Here is a 19,783-nt window from a genome sequence, read left to right on the forward strand (position 1 = left end):
CTATCTTAAACAGAAGTTCAAATGCAGGTGTACTTTCAAAGTGTATCTGAATTCTAAAAGAGAATGTGGTTGCATGAAGATCCAAGGAAAAAAGCAGCCAAATGTGTGGCTGCTGTAGCTGCCAGTCTCAGGATTCTTCTGAAAGATGTTGGTGGACCTGGCAGTGCTGGGTTAATGGTTGGACTTGATGATCTTAGAGGTCTTTTCCAACCTTAATGAGTCAATAATTCCGTGTCATGTTTCCTTGTTGAACCCTGCACAGGCAATCCCAGCCTGTGCTGTGCCTCCAGCTGCATTTGAAGGGAGCAGCTTCTCTTTGGGAGGTCACTGATCTTTGCACAGGCTGCAGTCCCCCTTCATTTCAGGCAGGACTTTTTCCACAACAAAGTTTCTGAATTGTCTCTAGAGGGGCAAATGTATTTAGAACTCTCTGTCTTTCCTGATATTTTACTTGAATGAATGTTACAAAGTTTTCACCAATTAAACAGTTCATGTAAACGTGAGTATTTATTCAGTTACTTGCTACAATGAAAGTTTTGACATTGTTTTGTTGTTTTTTTTCTTTTCCTGGTTATTTTCTGGCTTTCCCAATATTCTGATGCTGCAGTTGCAAACATACTGTGGCGAGAGGAAGGTACTGCAGTAAAGTTCTTTTGTTGTAGTGATAATGTGCTTGTCTGCTTTAATAATTCCATGATGGGCCATTCTCCACTGACTTACCACTAACCCTGTCAGCTTTCACAGTTACCAGATTAAGTACAGACCAGACATTTAAAAGCTAAGTTATTCAAATAAGAGATGTCACTCTCCTACCTATAACTTCTTCCATTTTCCCACTCTGAAATAAGGGATGACCATAAAATATATAAAAATATGAATTTTATATGTACTGCCACAAATGTGAGTAGCCTGAGATTCTGAAGCTGCATTAACAATCACGCAAGTGTCAGAAGTGCTCCCAAATTACCATAATTGAACAAGGAAGGCATAAATTCAATACACTGCATTTTTAAGCAAGCAATTCAAGCTCTTCCTTTCCAGTAGCATGTATTGATGTGTTCTAGGTGAGCAGCAGAAATTGTGTTCTTGACTGTTAGGCAAAAAAAACCTAAACCACAACAGATTTTCTTCCTTCTCTCTGTTAAATCGATGCAGGGTAAAGGTTGCCCCATTTCTCCTTGTTTTAATTGGCAGTTAAGATCTCTGGTTTGATCAAATTTATAGTGTGCCCTGCTCAAGGTCAACATCTGTGTGTCTTGGAAGCCAAATTAGGAAAAATAAACCATCCGAAGAAGCTAATTGACCCAAAGATATTATGGAGGCCCTTGAAGTGAAAAATTGTCTGATTTTGTGCATGCTTGTACTGTCATAATTCCCAAAACATCCCGTAAGGTGCATCATGCAATGGCCCAAGGGGCTCTCCCAGAGGTTGGCCATCTGCCCCTGGGGTTGTGGAGCCATGGGGTGTGGATGGGGACCCTCAGGCTCATGGAGGGCTGTGGGCAAGGTGTCCACTCACTGCAGGAAGGGTCTGGGGTTGAAGTTCTTAGATCTGCCAGCTGCATGTGAGGCAGATGGGACCTTGGTGTCCTTCCAGCTGGGTGGGAAAGGTCTCTGTGCAGTGACAAACTGCTGTGGGCCATGTCCCCCTGCCCAGTGCAGACACCCTCCCTCCATCCCCTGACTGCTCTGGGAAGGGCTGCCCCACTCCCTTTGCCCCTTCACAGGTGGTGCCTCCAGGACCCAAAACAGCACTTTGGTTTCCTGTCCTCGGCATGGAGCTTTCTCCATGGCTGGGGCTTGGCACAGAGGATTTTAGGGGCAGAAGGAAGGTGCCAGTGCTTAGTGAGTGGTGCTCCACCCCGGTGTGCCTCTGTTGGCTGCAAACAGGCACACAGAGCAAATGCACTGCATGAGCTCTGAGCCATTCCAGCCCAAGCCAAATGCAGCTGCCTGGAGGTCAGGAGAGGTGGCACAGCCACCTAACCCAGCACTTCTTCCCAAATACCCCCAAGTGCCTGGTGCAGGGCCCTGAGGAGGCTCTTCACTGCTGATGTTCCTGTAAATGGCATTACAGGCACTAAGAATTGCTGTCTCCCTTCTGCTTGCAAATGAAATCTCTGGGGCTTCTAATCAGTCCAGCATCTTCTGCACAATGTTGTTTATGTACAGCATCCCTTCTGCTCCTTTTTAAAGAAAGCAGTTGGATAACCCTACCAGATGCAGAAGTACAATAATATTTAAAGAACAGCTAAGAAGTTGGTTGCAGAAAGTCTTATTATGATTTTGCTAAACAATATGGACTTACTGCTTATCAACCTTGCACATTTTAAATAAAAGTATGAGCAATGTGGAGGTAAAACATGGGCAGTAAAAGCAGATTTACTACTGATGTTCCTAAACAATTCAGTATCTGTAGAGCAGGTTTATTCCCCTGCCTGTGTTGTTCTGTAGTATTTGATGGGCACATTTGTTCCAGACAAAGAGTCCGTCAAACAAACTCTAAGCACGTGGAATCCTGGCACAGAGAGGGCTGGAAGACAGGAATGGTATTTTTGTTTTTACATTTTCATGTATTCTTTCAATTCCATTAAAAATGAATTTTCTATACAGGTGAGGTATGTTGCCCTTCCTTATGCCTTTAGTTTTTGAACTGGTTGTGTCATCCAACCTGAAAAAAAGAAAACCTCTCCTCATTAGTGCCCCAATTCCCAATATAGTACCTGCCTTACTGGTATAAATAATACAAAATACCCCACTGCCCACCTATGTACTGAAATAATCCCCTGGACCAAGGAGTTGCAGCAGTAGAATCAGGAGTGGAATCTGTTTTACTGGTGTCCATGAGATTGTTTAGGATGTACCCCAATCAAGATTTAGAAAAGCTTCATAAGTCACAGTAAAGCACCTACTTTGTCTGGTAAAAAACCTGCTTGGTCTAAAAATCAGTGTAAAGATCAATCTCTAAAAAAAAAAATAATTTAAATTGATGAACTTTTTTAAAAAGAGAGTACCTGAATGCTCTCAGTAATTTGTAACATATTTGAATCAGTCAGCAGAAAAACTTGGGCTCATTTTATTCTAAAATAAGTGGTGGGACTTACCAAGTCAAGACTCTAAACCTGCTGGGTAAAATTATTGTCATAGCATTTTTGTGGGTAATTAAGGTCTTACTTCTTAAACACACCCTCATTGTAATGGGATCATCAGACAAAATCACGCTACTATTGTGCATGAAAATAATAATAATTAGCATCTTCACAGTGGTCATAATTGATTGCCTGCCTGTTTCCACTTCTTAGGATTAAAATCCTTTCTCATGGAATATGTGCACTCATTCCAGGCCAGGGTCAAACTCTGCCCTCTGATGTGTTCACTCAAATCCCACTGAGGCAGGTGGGAGTTGTGTGTGTGCTGGGAGGGCAGGTTTTGGTCCAAAGTGCCCAAATGAAATGTTTTACCAATATGCTTGGAACAAAATTAACCCTTAGTCCATAAAAGAACTTAGTCCTCAGTGGAATTTTGGTAGCTTTTTTTTCCTACATGCATGATCCCTCACTGTGGCATCACATTTAAGGATCTCCTGTACCCACCTGATGCCCCAACTGGGGGATTTCTGTGCTATGGTTTAGAGAGACTCAACTTGAACGTTGTGAGTGCAGCAAACATCACGTGCTGAGACATTTGTACTCTGAAGCCACTGATTTGGCACCAAAGCAGGGGTTTTTAGCACCAAAAAAAACCCTTCTAGCCTTACTACATACTATGTATTTTACAAAATTTTCCAAAAATGCATTTATCCAAATTATCCATGTTTTGACTGTGAAGTTTTCTGTGATGACTTAGATCTCAATCCTGCAAACACTTCAGAAATGTGAGAAATTCTGTCGCTGTGAGCTGTGCTTGGAGCTGCCACCACAGGACCAGCCAAGGGAATTTTTAACACTCAACACTGTTCCATAGAACCAGGACCTTATTTCTCCATGAAATTAATTAGAAATTACAAATGATAACATCACCATTTGTTGGCAGATAAGTACACTCTCAACACTGCTGAGGTGACAGTGCTCATTGCAAACACTTTCTGGTGGTGGTGTGAAAAAGATAGAATGATGCTTGGATCTTTGGAACTAGAGTGAAAAGATCCTCAACATTTCTTAAACATGCTCATTGCTGCAACTGCATGTAGCTGAAGAACAACCAAATTATCAGTGTTTTAAGGTGTTTCTTCATGACAGAAATGATAAAATACAATCTCCTAACAGCAAAGCAGTGATGATCAGCCAGTTTTCCAAATCTCCTGGAATGCCCCAGTTGGATAAATGAGTGCTGTTGTGTTGCTGAACTACTCCACATTTGTGAATTACACTTTGCAAGATTTCAAAAATGTATTTATTTTGGTGGCTGTAGTTAGTTCATCCAGATAGGTTAAGAAAATAGACAAATCTGTATATTTTCATCCATGGAACAGATGCTGAGCACTTCCATTTTGCATGGCAGTTACAAGAGATCAAGTTGCCTGTAACAGGATGACCTTCAGATTAATTTTAACTAAAGCTTTTCTTTCAGTTCTCAAGTTATTATCAGTCTGGTTTTGATGAAATCATAGGGAAAAAAAAAAAAACCTCCTGATCTGAGGGAGTTAGCAGTGCAATACAGGGGTTTCTTGTGATCAAATCCTGCTTTGGTACCTGTTTCCAAGAGCTGACCACAGTTATTTGAGTACAACTACTGCCACCAAGGCAATGCATTTTTGAATGTGTCTGTACCTCCTCACTCCTTGAAGCCCTCGTTGTGACATGAACTTTGATTTTGTGAATGCACCAACTGCATCCAAATGACCAACTTTTATGTAAGGCAGATTTTGTTTGCTGGGGGAGGAGGGTGAGTCCTTTAAGTCCTAACAGCTATGGGTACATACCAAAAAAAAATCCCACTCTTTTTGCTTTATGCCCCTTCAAGGCCTGAGTGTGGGGAATATGTTCTATGTCTTTTCTGATGATGGGATCACGGTCCTGCAGCCAAACGAATGTGAAATCCGGAGACACATCAGGCCCGAAGAGAGGATTTTCACCACTTATGTAAGTCCTAAGCCCAGCAGCTACAGCTGGGAAACTTCCTGTTAATCTCTTCAAAGGTTGTTATTGCTGAAGGACCTGTTTGCCACGGGGGTGTTTGGAGCTGGGTGGGTTTTGTGCAGCATCCCTGAGGTGTAACATCTTCTCTGGAAAATCAAGGGAACCACGGAAGTTCTAAGGCTGCCGTGGAGGATTAGTGACATGCTGCAGAGAATTTGACTAGTTTTCATGTAAGCAAAGACTTCCATTTGTCCTCTTTGATCTGTTTAGTTATCCGTGCCCAAAAGTTGTAGCTGGGCTTTGGAGAAGGTACAGAAGTCAGGAGCAGAGAGATGCACACATCACTCACTGTGCTCCTTTTACTGATGGCTCCACAGGCAGAGCAGTGGGTCCTTTGGGCTGCTTCCTGCTCTGTAGAAATGGTTTCCCATGTTAAACCCCAGCAGGGAGGTGAATAGGAATGCCAGAAGATGGTTATGCCATGTGGGTCCTGTGCATCTTCTGCCACAGAAACAGAGCCCTGAACCTCGTCTTTGCTGCTGGCACTTTTCTGTCAGCACTGAGTTTACTTAACCCTTGCTTTAGGAAATCCCAAGGAACATTTGTTCAGGTGTCAGTGGATGCCAAGCACTGTGGAGCTCAGCATGACCAGTGGGTCACACGTGCCTGGAGGCTCTGGGAGGCCAGAGCTCTCAGTGACCTGTGCCATGTACTCCTGTGCAGTAACACACATCATGGATATCCTCCTGAAAATGTCAATTCTCATAAAACCCAGTGCTGAAATACATCCAGAAATGCTTTTTTTAGTTACTCCCTTATTTAGTTTTTATTTTTTAAAAAGGGAAGCTTGGATTGTGGCTCTCTTCCAAAAAAAAAAGACTCAGCCTTGCTTTCAATTTTGGGAGGAATAGAAGGGGACAATCACTGTTGTGAGCCCTGCAGGCTGGGTCAGGCTCTGCTGCTATGGGTCAAGATCTTCTTGTGAGTCTGTATTTCTTGTTTTCTAAATCTCGATGTATTTGTGGTTGATATTGATTTTTTTTTCCCCACTAGATTTTAATATACCTTGGAAGAAATCCAGACTGATGCTCACCCCAGGGCTGGTCCTTAGTGGATAATATTATTAAGCCACACTTGAGCTGTTGCTTCTCAAAGGCAGAAATCTTGTGTTTCTTTTCCAAAGAGCTGTAAATATCGAAGAGGTGGTCCTGGAGAAACAGCTTGAAAAGAATAAAGGAGAGAGGGCACTTAAGGAAATAATGTCAGCACAGTGGTGGGCGTAAAAGGGATTTTCAGCATCATCACTTGGCTGCCTTTCAGAGACACCTCTGAGGGTTTCCTACAGATATCATAGAGCCCTTTCCCTTGATCTGGGGATGGTTGACCTTTTTTTCCTCCCTTTTGCCTTTTACTATCTTGAGTGTTTTCTACATAGGCAGTGACAGCAGCCTGCAACTTCAGGAGGGATTCTACAACAAAGGTTTCATTTGCTATTAGAGGGCACAAAAGCAGGTAGAGCAGCTGAGCTGCACTGCAGCAGAAAGGCCTGTGACCTTTCCCTGCTCCTCTTGGCTTGGATGGATATTCTGTTGTGAGACCTGAGGATGAGGAGAGCAGGTTGGAGGCTGTCAGGTGCTTGGCTGTGTGAACAGCTGCTGGAGGCCCAAATCTGAGCTGGTGTAGCATCTTTAACTTGCCTTAGTGTCCATTCCCAGCCTGGCTGGAGGGACAGAAAGGAAAATGCAACCAAGCTGTTGAGTCTTGTATATTCAACTCTTACTCATGGTCTCCACCAAGGCACCTACCAACAGAGCTGTGCTGCTTAGAGGTGATATCTTTTTATCCATAATTGTTGCACATGGTGTGAATCTGGTCCTGTGAAGGGCCAGGAGTTGGACTCAATGATCCTTGTGGGTCTCTTCCAACTCAGGATCTTCTTTCTCTCTTTTCTCTCTTTATTCTCTTTATTCTCTTTTCTCTCTTTTCTCTCTTTTCTCTCTCTTCTCTCTTTCTCTTTCTCTTCTCTTCTCCACAGGACTCAGTGAGTGGAGGATCAGAGACAAAATATAGCATCAGGCAGCTGTGAACAGGATTTGGTCCAAAGCAGCAGGATTTGGTTCCTTTTGAACAGGGGAAGTTTCTGGTGCTGTAGGATCCTGCCTGTTTTGCTGCTGTTTCCCTGAGCACAAGTGTTTTAGAGCATGTTCTCCTGCACAGAAAATGAAGACTTTATGAAAAATATGAAGCAGTGGTTCAGTTAATGTAAATCCTTATTTTTTCAAAGCACAGAGTGATATTTCTGTTGCTAATAAATGCTGACAGCACTGCAAGCCTTGATGAACCTCAGTGCACTTCAAAAGATCAATCCATGGGCTGTGTGGTTATTTAAATTCAATATATGTTTGCAGGAGGTCCAGCTGTTTCGTGTCACTGTACAGAGCCAGGCTGCAGTGTGGTACATGATAAATTAATTATTTCATGTTTTCCAGGAAAGAAAGGGGAAAAATATAATCCTATCAGAATCCCCAGGGATTTTTTTCCAATGGTTTTCAGGTCTAAGCTTCTTGCTGCTCCAGGCCCTGAACTTGTAGGAATTAAATCTTTTTTTTCTTTTCCCTCAGGAGGAGATCTGTCCTAGAGTGGAAGGTGAAGACACTCAGTCCTGCCTCTGGGCTTCAGCAGTCAATGTCAGAGACAAGTACATTTATGTGACACAGCCTAAGCAGAACAGAGTCCTGATAATTGATATCCAGACTCAGAAAGCCATACAGGTACTTACAAGTGAATGTGTTATTCACTGTTGGCAAAAGACTCAATACAGGACAAAAAAATTAGCTCTTTGCCCAGTGGATCTCCTGACATTACTAAAAAGCTGGACCTGTGTTGCTTTCACCTGTGGGGTCACACTGTCATTCCTTGTTCTGTAACCTGACAGAAAAAGACTCCTCTGGGGGTTGGAGTTCATAGTCTCAGGGCTGCATCTGCAGCCAGGCTTGCTGTGAGTCTGGTAAAGTGATGCTGGGATGAATTTCTGGCTTAGCTGCCTGTGCTGGGTCATCAGCAGGTTGGGAAGAATGAGCTGCTGTGGGTACAGTTTAAGCACAAATTGGCCCCTGATCTACTGGCTGTAAGTAACAGCTTAAGATGGAGTGATGTCTACCCAGGAAATGGCAGCAGAGCCAAATGTTTGTGCTGCTGCTGGTCCCCCAGCTGCTCTGAGGGCAGAGCTGCACAGGGAGTGTCCCAGGGTGCATGGGATGCTTGCAGTGAACTGATGTCATATTTGTCATGGGCCTTTGGGCCACTTTGTAAATAACTGTCTCTGGGTTTTTTTAAGTCCTTGGATGTGGACCCATTACCAACCAAATTACATTATGACAAGTCCCACGACCAAGTGTGGGTGCTCAGCTGGGGGGACATGAGGAAATCCTCAACCACACTGCAGGTGAGTCCTGACCTGCCAGAGCCTTTGCTCTTCCTGGGCTCAGCATCACTGGCAGCACGTTGGTGACTGGTGGGTTGCAGGTAATTAACAGCATTTAATGGTCTGGATATAAAGCTGCTGTTTGATTTGCATATCCAGTGTGTTTTATTGAGCCCTCCTCTGTCCATCCTCACATATTTTTCCTGCTGTTTAATTTGTTTCTGAGCAATGACTGTGCCGCAGGCTGGCAGCAGGGCTCTGGTGGCAGAGCCAAGTGCCATAAAGTCATACAGCAAGGGCTGGCAGCTGGATAAGAGCAGGACAAGCCTGCTGTGCTCCACAGCACTGCTGAGACACCTCAAATCCTGAGGTCAGTTTTGGGCCCCTCACTCCAAGGCAGGCACTGAGGGGCTGGAGTGTGTGTAGGGAAGGGAACGGAGCTAGGAAGGAGCTGGAGCAGCAGGAGAACTGAGGGAGTTGGGGGGGCTCAGCCTGGAGAAAAGGAGGCTCAGGGGGGACCTTCTGGCTCTGCAAGTCCGTGACAGGAGGGGGGACTGGGGGGGGGGGGTCAGGCTTTGCTCCCAGGGAACAAGGGACAGGAGGAGAGGAAACAGCCCCAGTTTGTGCCAGGGGTGGTTGAGATTGGATATTAGCAGAAATTTCTTCACTGAAAGGGTTGTCCAGCCCTGGCACAGCTGCCCAGGACAGCAGTGCAGTCACTGTCCCTGGAGGAATTGTAGACGTGTAGATGTGGCACCTGAGGACATGGTTTAGTGGTGGCCTTGGCAGTGCTGGGGGAATAGTTGGACTCGATGGTATTAGACAATTTTCCCAACCTCAGTGATTCTCTGATTCTATGGATCTCTCGCAGTAAAATTCAAAAAAAAAGGAGCTCTCTAGGGCATGAAAAAACCCCCATAAATAGCAAAACCAAAACCTCAGGGACAAATTCTGTCACTGGGTGTCAGTGACTCCACTGGAGGGGTGCCAACGAGGTCCCTGGAGCTCCTCCACGCTCAGCACCATCAAACCCACGGTGATGCTGGGACACAGCACTGCACATGAGTGTGGGCAACTAAATTAGCTTCTGCTTCTGGATCACCTTGACAGATTCACTCTTCCATTAACAGTACAGACACATGGAGAGTAGTCATCTAATTGGGTGTTTTGCTGCTGCTGTGTGTTATATGACAGAGTTGACACCAGAGCTGATTTGATCCATCCAGACAACCCTTCTCTAGTAGTTATTTTCTGGCCCTTGCTGCCCAACCTTTCTGGAAATACAGGTGTCATGTGAATACTCCTGCCAGAAATGTGTGCTGGTAAGTCTACATTAAAGCACTCCCTAGGAGGCAGAGAAGAAAAGTGTCTGTGCTTTCTGACCTAAAAACCTACAAACCTGGAGTCTTCGTTAGTCCTGGGGTTGCCCAAGGCTTCACTGGAGATGCTGCTCCGTGAAGATGGGATGAGCCATTCCCACCAGCCACATGCTCCATCCAAGATAACGACTGCAGACTGTCCATAATAAAAACTGGAACAGCTACTCCATCATGGGTGATTTCAGGAAGACACCAAAACCAGAAAGGGGGTGAATAAATGAGGGTTTGCAAGGCAATGCCACCAGGTCATCTCACAGGGGGATGAGCAGTTTCCTGTACAGGGTAAAAGGGGACAAAATGGGCTCTCTTTACCCTTTCTGACTTAATTTCTTCCATCCAGCTGTGAGAGGTTTCTGTAATTAAAGTAAAGATGGCACAAGCATGTCATTATTAAGAAGAACACACCACCTGCACAGTTGGAAACTTGTTAGAGGGCTCCAGCTCTCAGATAGTCCTTTCTGTTATCTTTATGAAGTGCAGTTACACACAAAGAGGTGAGATTAGCATCAGCATCAGCAGATCCTTTCTTTTTTTCTGACCTTCTTTACAAAAAAGTGGGCAGTGACTAATTTAGCAAAGTTCCTCCTTAAAACCTGCAGTGGTTACTTGCAGACCTGCAATAAAACATCTTTTGTTAACAAAGATACTGCTGCAGAGGTTGATTTAAATTTCCACTCATGCTCTGGAAGTCAGGGATTCATCAAGCTGCCCGTGCAACCAACTAATGGGATACTGTTGTTTAGCCATTACTGGCTTGTGGTAAGCAAATGTCTGGCCTCCTGAAAGCACTATGCAAGGGTGGACATCCTTCTTGAGCAATCTAATTGGAAGAAATCTAAATGGCATGACCAGAACAGCTGTCTGAACTAAACCTTTTAGGGATTTAGCATCTCTTTAATGAATTATGTTGCTATAAATTCAAAGCAACGACTGTTGCATGTTAGAGCAACAGAAGTTCCTAACGAATGGACTAAAATCATCTTGAACCCAGCAATAAATTTGAGTATTTAGCATTTTAATTATTGAAAGGTTCTCCTTTCCAGAGCAGTGAAGGAGCTGAGTTCCCCTGGCCGTGAAGATGTGTCCTATGCTGGAGGCCAGGACCAGGGGACAGCCAAAGGGTCCTTCTCTGCCCCTGCCTGAACTTTACATGGTGCTATAGGCAGATGACCAATTTTTCTCCTTCAAAGTGATAATTAGCTGCTGTGAGTTACTGTTTGATCCTTCAAGCTGGTAAATTATCGCTGTGCATTTAAGTGAGATTAATAAATGTGACCATGAAATAGGTGTTTACTTTAGACAGTGAGGGATGAATTATTATGGTCCTAGTGTTGTCATACTGCTTCAGCTCCTGCATGACTGCTCTTTCTCAAGATATAAACCACTTAGGAAAGTCAAGTTGTGTACTTACCTTACAAATGTCAAGCCTCAAATACCATTTATTAGCACAACTTTTCAAGACATCGACACCAAACAGTGTTTTGAAGTCATTAATCAATTAAAGCCTGGGAAGAGCCACTGGGCCCCGTGCCTGTGTGTAATCTGTGTTTACCTTTCTGCTTTACTCCCTGCTCCTCCTGTGCTCAGCCTGCTGTGTTTGTTGTAGGTGATCCCAGAGGCGAGCGCGGGGGAGGATCCGCGGGTGATCCGCACGCCCTTCCAAGGAGTGGAGGATTTTTTTATACCACCTACAAATCTTATCATTAATCATGTCAGGTAAGAAGTTATCTTAATGAGCAGTAATGGTGACCAGGCTCCTCCCTTCTCATAACCTCAGAGCACTTTGCAAGTATGAATGAGTGAATGAATGAATCTGAGAGGAAGCTGGCTGCTTTTACTCCCATTTTCACATGTGAAATGGAGAAATGGTTGAGCAAATTGCCAGTAGTTATTCAGCTAATCAATAAAACAGCAAGAGACAAGCCTGGATTTCCCTTGGACCTTGGCACAGACATTCAAGGCACTCACCTTGGACAGCCATCCCTCCTTGCAGCTTATGACACTCTGTCCTGGCTTGCTTGTGCCAGGAGTTTGATGGCCCAAAAATCACCTTTTCTTTCCTCCAAACCATTTTATGGATCTGGGCAGAAACCTATGTCAAGGATTTATTGCTTGAAGTGGTAAAAGTGTACTCTGCCTGAAGCAGAAGGTTCTTCCACGTGTTTCCAAGTTGGATCCCTGCGTGGGGTGTGTGGTTTGAGCAGAGAAATGGTATGCACTGCACATTAACAAAATAAACCTCCATGAACCATCAGTTTTGAATGTTAATGTGATGTAGTGGTTAATGAGATTGTGTAACTAACATACTAATAACTTGGAGTAATACTGGCTGCTTCCCAGCAGGCACAGGAAGCCTCCCATTAACATTATCAGAATTGATGATAACTGCACAGCAATTCATACTGTTCTTTCCATGTTACAACATAACAACTCTTAAACCATCTTCTGTCTCCTATATAGTTTAACTAAGCAAAACTCTCAAAAAACCATAATGTAACTCCTTACATTAATCTTAGGTTTCCTGCAGGGAGCACTGGGAGGGGGGGGATCACACTTAAATGATTATATATTGAATCTGTTCCAAAATAAATAACTTTTCTCCCAGAAACACAAAATAATGATGCATAGCTCATGGCTGTCACTTGTAATTTCTCTCTACTTCATTTTTCCAGTTTTCCCTCAAAATTTCATTGTGACTAATAGTAGTGCCAGGAGGTAAATGACTCTGCTGAATGTTAAAGCCTGAGCTGAGTGGGGTTCAGAGACAGGAAAGTGGAACAGTTATGCTTTATTTGTTTGTTTGTTTAGTTGTCTTTTTGCTTGAATGTGATTAGTTGGCTGTATGCAGATTCCATAAGAAATATTAAATGTAGGTTCTTGTCTATAATTTCCCGTGTGCAAAGCTGCAAATGCTGTGCCTGATTTCCTGTTGCATTTGTTCAGAGCCAGATCTCTGTCCGTTCTCACTCACCCTCAGCCCAGAAAAATAATTGCTTGCAGTCTAATGAGACTCATTGAGATCATGTTCTAAACTATCCACTCAGAAACAATGAATGGCAATACCAGCATTTCCCAGGAAGGTGAATATTTAAGCAGTCTCTTTCACAAGCCAAAAAATATTTGTATGCAAATATTCCTGCATATGTATTTCAGCTGCCTCTTATTTCAGATGGATATCTAGAAATGCATCCATTTTTATTGGTTCCCAGGGTAGCTTGTTGTCTGTTGAAAACTCTCCAAGTGCAAGTTTTGCTTTGTGATTTCAGATCACAGATTTCATGCAAGGGCTGGGCCTCTTCTGCAGCTGTGGGCACATAAAATACATCCTGACCCACTTCTTTAAATGAAAGTTTATGATAAGAACCATTTCTTAACTTCTTCAGGCGTTTGGCCAAGTATTAAGGAAGTCTTGGGGAAAAAAAAAATGCTGTAAGGGAAAGCACTTTTTAAAGTGTACTTAAAATGCACTCATCCAGGAGAAATACAAGTGTCATATCCAATTTCCCCACACACAGTGCGCTACAGCTCTCCACTGCAGATATTTTGTGAAGTCTCTAATGGATGGGAGTATAATGGGGAAATGAAAGGCTTAGCCCAGTGATTTTCATGGGATCATTCACTGCATTGGCTCGTTCCTCAGAAGTGAAATCATTGCTGAGTGTCTCACTGACAGATGGATTAAGAATAAAGAAACAAACCCAGTGTTTCAAGCAAAATATATATTGTCTGCACGCAAGCACGTCGTCCTCCCCATTTCACAAGGCAATTTTACATCTTTTGGGGAAGAGATACAACACTAAGCACTCACTTCATTTCCTTCTGTCTGCATTGAACGGATGAAAAGATGCTCGATGTAAAATTAGTTTTTGTAAGCCAGTGCCAGTGACCTGTGAATCCCAGGAACACAAACAGGCTGTTTCTATAGGCTCTCTTTCTCAAATTAAGCAGAAACCTTTCCTGGCTATTCCTGACCTTTTCTTGTCTTCAGCAAAGGTCAGATCTGTTGCAGCATATATCTTTTACAGAACATTTATTCTCTGCTCTCTGTTTCCTGCCCTGTCTTGAGACAGAAAATCAAGACCCCTTATCTTCAGGGCACCCTGGTTATGTTCCTCAAGAAATGTTTTACGCCTTCCCTGGGCTGCCAGGGTGGTGTTTAACACAGTCTGCTCTGCACCTGAGCCTTGCCAGCTCCTGCACTGTCCCCAGGCACCACCGGTACCAAACACACATCACAGCTCCCCTCTACTGCTGTCATTTAAGAGATGAGGTTAGACATGCTCTTCATTTGGTGGTTATACATTATATTATATATTTATGATATTATATTATATTTATTTATGTATTATATTATCCTATATTATATATAGTTGCTCTTTGACCCCAGCCTGGCAGCAATATGCTTTATTTTGAATGTTCTTCTGTTTGGGGTTTGAAGGTGTGAATATATATTGAATTACATCACTGTAGACCTCAGACAGATTAAATACAAACCTGGTCAATAGTAACCTACAGAACACCCAAGCCTTGGCATCATTTCTATCCCAATAGAAAAACATTCAAAATAAAGCATATTGCTGCCAGACTGGGGCCAGAGAGCAACTATATACAATATAAGATAATATAATATATAAATATAATACATAAATATAATATATAAATATGATATCATATAATAAATATACAGTATAATGTATAACCACCAAATGAAGAGCATGTCTAACCTCATCTCTTAAATGACAGCAGCAGAGGGGAACTGTGATGTGTGTTTGGTACCGGTGGTGCCTGGGGACAGTGCAGGAGCTGGCAAGGCTCAGGTGCAGAGCAGATTGATTTCAACTCTTGGAGATTCAAATGCCCAACCACATATTCAAACTTCCAGGATCAGGTTGCAGATTTGAACTGAAATACAATATATCCCTCCTTTCAGGATGTTTTAGAAGCACTAAAATACAGAAAAGAGACGGCATTATTCCATACGCTTCCAGAACCAACAGGACAGATTTTCCTAGTTCTGCTGACTTCCCTCTTTGCTCCAGCCTGTCCCCGTGTCTCCAGAGGTGACCTCAGTGTCTCGTTTCCCGTTGCAGGTTCGGCTTCGTTTTTAACAGATCCAAACCGGCAGTTCACAAGATCGACCTGGAGACCGTGACCCACGTCAAGACCATCAGCCTGCGGGCGCGGGGCTGCGCTCCACAGGCCATGGCCTACACCCACCTGGGCGGCCACTACTTCATCCAGTGCCGGCGGGGCCGCACGGGCACCGCGTCCCCCCAGCTCGTCCTGGACAGCGTCACCGACGCCGTCGTCGGCCCCAACGGCGCCGTGTCGGGCTCCCCACACGTGTCCCCCGACGGGCGGTACCTGGTCAGCGCCGACGGGGACGGCGGCAGGATCGCGGTGCAGGCCCTGACCGTGCGGGGGGAGATCCGGCTGGTTTATGACTTACAGACGAACACGCGCGTGTCCGATCTGACGTTCCAGCCCTCCTTCACCGAAGGCAATCAGTACTATGTGTACGCCGCCTCACATCGGCAAACAGATGTGCTTTTTGTGGAGCTGTCGACGGGGAAAATGAACGTACTGAAGAACTTAAAGGACCCTATCACATCCAAAGACTGGCCCTGGAGCAGCTACAACAGAATTATGAAAGACAGTGGATTATTTGGACAGTATCTCATTACACCAGCTAAAGATTCATTGTTTGTTATAAACGGGAGGCAAAATACGTTACGCTGTGAGGTGTCGGGTGTAAGGAGGGGTAACACAGTGGTCTGGGTTGGGGAGGTATGAAAGGGCAGTAGAGGTGGAGCCTTCAGCAGGCAAGGACCAGTTGGACCTTTACACTGCAACAGATGAGCAGTAGCGTTGTATATTTTTACACTGGGAAAACAAAAAGAAAAAAAACAAAAAACCCCCTGTATAGGCTTCATGGTACAACACTGGTCTACTTGCAAGTTTTATAATATAAGGTATGCTCTGCTAATAGGAAGTGGTTTTGAAGGGATATTTTTTATTTGTGGGTATGATTTGTGGTTACGAGAAAAAAAATGCTGGGAAACAAATAATATCTCCACTGAGATATCGTATAAGCCACGAAACCCAGTGATTCTGTAGAACAAAACAGGTTTTGACTTTCCATACTGAGGAGCTTTTGTGTTATGTCCAAGCCATCAGTTTTCTTCCCTGCATCCCTTGCCCTTTGCACTGGCTGCCCCACCCCAGCACGGGGAGGCTGCAGCAGCGAGGACTGCAGTGAATATTCCCCTTTGGATGATGGGGGGACTAAGCATCAGAGCAGTTTTCAGCCCAGAGAAACCTGGGAGGGCAATTTAATGAAAGCTGATGGGTTTCCTCTGCAGGATGGCTTTGGGAGGATGCACAGATGTGGTTTCAGAAGGAGGCATCACAGAAATAGTAACTGTCAGCTCGCTCGCTTCCGCGCTTGATTTTGCTCTTGGTCCTACTGAAGGCAATGGGATGAGTCCCCCCTCTTCCAGTGAGTCTTTGTGTGATTGTGTTTGAGAAATTTGCCATGAAATATCCAGGCCATTACCCATCCAAGCCTGGGTAAAAGCCAGGAAACACTGAGGCGGGGAGGGGTCAGAGTTTGTAAACAATTTTGTTGAGAAGGTGGCATTGGTCTTTCAGCAGCTTGCAGTGCTGTCAGTTTGGGCACAATATGCAAAATCCGCTCTTTTGGGGGCAGAGAATTAGTTACAGTTATTCCCATAGGAGACAGAAACACTTCTAGACATCATTGGTTTTTCTCATTAAATATTTAGTAGCACTGAAGCCACTGGGTTCTTCATAAAATAGCAGTTAAAATGACAAGCGTTATTTTAATAGAAACCTCACTCATTTTCTAGTCATAGCCTTAATTGCCTATTTCTTTTCAGAAAAACCAGGAAACAATTCTTCTTTGTGATTTTTTTTCCCCTTCATGTTTATAGTACACTTGTTTATAGTCAATTATCTTTTAGTTATGAGCAAAGACACTCATGTAAAAGCGGCTGAATCATCCAAGAATGCAACAGCTGGCATTGAGAAATTTCAGTTGAGTTCCCATAAAAACACACAGCCATTTGCACACTGGGAAGATATAAAAACTTTTCTAGTTGCATTTTTGTAACTTTCTGCATCCATCACCATGAGGGAATGAGGGCAAGAGCAGCTGTGGCTCACGGAGCCGGGTGAGCAGCAGTGCCATCGGAGAGGTTGTATCCTCTGTACCACTTGGAAAATGTGGTCTTGAGGTGGGTGAAAACTCTCTGAAGGTAAATTTTGGAAGCTTTGGAGCCACCTGTTGGCCTTTGGAAAGACCCAGCTCATTTTGCCAGTGACCTTGTTGCCCAGAGTTTGTACAAAAGCTGCTGCTGAACATATCCAGTGATAGGTAGTGGTGTGGTAATTATTTTCCTCCACAGATGCTTAAAGTCACCCATTTCACTCCACACACAGAGGGATTTTAAGCAAGAAGGATGCTTAACACTGATGCTTTAAATGTTAAACTTTACCAGAAGAGCAGCATTTTAGCATGGCTGTAGGCCTGAAGTGTTTTAAACCATTTCAGTTCTATAGAGAATATAAAAATCTGTTCTGACAGACGAAGAAGGGGAGCTGAATCCTATGAATTCATTAAACATGGAGTCCTTGAAATTGCCCTTCAACTCCCCCAGGCTGAACGCTACATCTCTCTCACTTATGAGCCATAGGGGTTAGAAGAGACTCTTCCATCATTGCAACACAGACATGTGAGACAGATGGGCATAGCCCTCCTTTAGCAATGCATGGTGTCCATGATTTTCTACTCATCCCATTAGGAAACGTACCCATGTCAAGGAAAGGAGAAGACCAGCTTTGTAAGTACCTTTAAATATGCACAACTCCTTTCTTGAACAAAGCTGTATCCATCCATTGCAGCCATCCTAAATGTGTTTTTACCAAGGCCAAACACTGCTCTTGTGTTACCTTTTATGACTTCTTGAGTATTTTGTTATGCCTACGGTACGTTTTCCCTGTAGAGACGTTCATTGTGTCATAGATCAAGCAAATATTACTTTTTTAAGAATATTTAAAACAAAAAAAATCTGTATATATCTGTTCAGGTAAATATTCTTGAGGCTGGTTTATATATAGGCTGTGAAAGATGTGTAACAGACCTCACTTCTCCCTGTTTGTCTCAAAATATTGGAATAGCGTTCACTTGAAAAATCCCACTTGGACCTTCCAAAGATGTTCCCTTTCTTCCCTCTTCAGCCCAAGTTCTGGTGATGTGTTTTTCTAAATTATCCTAATGGTTATATATCATCCTTAGAAAATGAAGTACAACTTAGATTGTCCACACTACTTGTGAACAGTTCCAATGACAGTCAAACCTGACATTAAAGTGCTGCACATTTGTTACTCTGATTTTATTTTTTTTTTATGACACAGAAATTTTATATATATTCAAAAAAAATGTTTCAACTCATTTTTGCCTTTCAACTCTGTCAAAAAGAGACTGCATTTCCTGTGGGCAGTTTCTTTCCTACTCCCTTTGTGGTCTCTACCAATTCACACTTAATTCCTAGTTAATAAATTATTAATTAATCATGGTGATTTATTGAAATTAATCTAAATTGAATTAATGACCTTTTCATTATCCTATACACTCATGTCAGTAGGGTGTTCTGACACCAGGATCATGGGAGAAATAGTCCTTGGTTGCCAGTAGGACTCCAGTGCCAAGATCAGATGCATTGAACATTCATCACTGTATGATAGAAATACTGTTTTGTCTTAGTATTTCCCTCAGTATTTTCACTATGTGAACGAGTGAGAGTTTTTACAGAACAGTTTACCTATGCACTGCAGTGCCTGTTTAGAAACCATCCACTTTTAATTTGGAAAGAACCCCTCACAAGTTGCTTAGTTTGGAATCTGTGACAACATATTTTTATCGTTAAATACTTGGATTTTTTTTTTTTTTTTACCACTGCAAAAAAATCAACAGAAGTCCCCAAATACTTTGGTGGGCTTGCCTGCAGGATGGTGGGAGATGGGAATGGCAGGGTGTTTTGGTCCCCCCCTGCAAAAGGGGCTTCATGAAAGGGCTGTTGAAAAACACTCTGCCTGGAAGAATTTGGGCTGTTTGGCTGCAGTGACCTCCACGAACACAGCTCTGCCCAGGAGGAACACCAGTCCTGACGACCTGTTGACAGGTACTTATTTACTTGATTTATACCATGATTAGGCCTTAATTACCAGAGTGCCTGGTAGCGTGCTGGGTGCTGTGTTAAACGGATGGAAAGGTCAAGATCTCAATTCTGGGAGGAGATAATGGCTAATTCCCTGTCTGACCCTACAGCAGGTCAACAAAATGAACAGGAACACAGGAACGGAGGCTGGGAGAGACTTGTGCAATAACCTGGTTATTCCTAATAGATATGGTCATGCCCTCATGCCTGGGCATTTTTTTCCCTAAGACCCCCTTTGTTCCTCCCTGTTCAGGGTTTTAAGTGAACATCCCTCAGGAAACAGGGACGGCCCCTCTGAGAACCCCCAGGACCCACCTGAAACCTGCCCTGCTTGCTGGACTTGCTACTCTGCTCATCTTCTTATGAGCTCACCAAAAAAAATAAAACCAACCAAACCCCCCCAGTGCAGTTGGGTTATGGCAAACAAAGCAGAGATCAGTGTTGTATTCACCTCTTCCAGTGGTGCTGCTTGCACACCAGAGCTGATCCCCCCCCAGTCAGAGGGGGGGTTGTGAGTCGTATTTTCCAAATGCTTGTAGTTGAGGACAAAAAAAAAACCTGAAAACCAAACCAAACCAAAAAAACAAACAACAACAACAAACCAAAAAAACCCCCACAAAAACCCAAAAACCACAACAAACAAACAAAAAGAAACCAAACCCA

The 19,783-nt window shown here is 43.5% G+C and overlaps 1 protein-coding gene across 5 annotated transcripts in view; it reads left to right on the forward strand.

The window, feature by feature from the left end:
• Positions 1-18,478, forward strand: part of FSTL4 (follistatin like 4) — a 196,333-nt gene extending 177,855 nt beyond the window's left edge. For 3 of the 5 annotated variants that reach the window (XM_032703172.1, XM_032703169.1, XM_032703173.1), the window contains 6 exons: positions 608-634; positions 4,963-5,081; positions 7,700-7,849; positions 8,416-8,523; positions 11,488-11,597; positions 14,972-18,478. In XM_032703172.1, coding sequence (XP_032559063.1) covers positions 608-634; positions 4,963-5,081; positions 7,700-7,849; positions 8,416-8,523; positions 11,488-11,597; positions 14,972-15,674 — 1,217 coding nt within the window. In that variant the 3' untranslated portion in view covers positions 15,675-18,478. The remainder of the gene's footprint in view (positions 1-607; positions 635-4,962; positions 5,082-7,699; positions 7,850-8,415; positions 8,524-11,487; positions 11,598-14,971) is intronic. The other 2 variants (XM_032703171.1, XM_032703170.1) reach the window with 2 other exon arrangements.
• Positions 18,479-19,783: the final 1,305 nt, after the last annotated feature.

The sequence above is a fragment of the Chiroxiphia lanceolata genome, chromosome 15 (assembly GCF_009829145.1).
Source record: "Chiroxiphia lanceolata isolate bChiLan1 chromosome 15, bChiLan1.pri, whole genome shotgun sequence".
Taxonomy (NCBI): domain Eukaryota; kingdom Metazoa; phylum Chordata; class Aves; order Passeriformes; family Pipridae; genus Chiroxiphia; species Chiroxiphia lanceolata.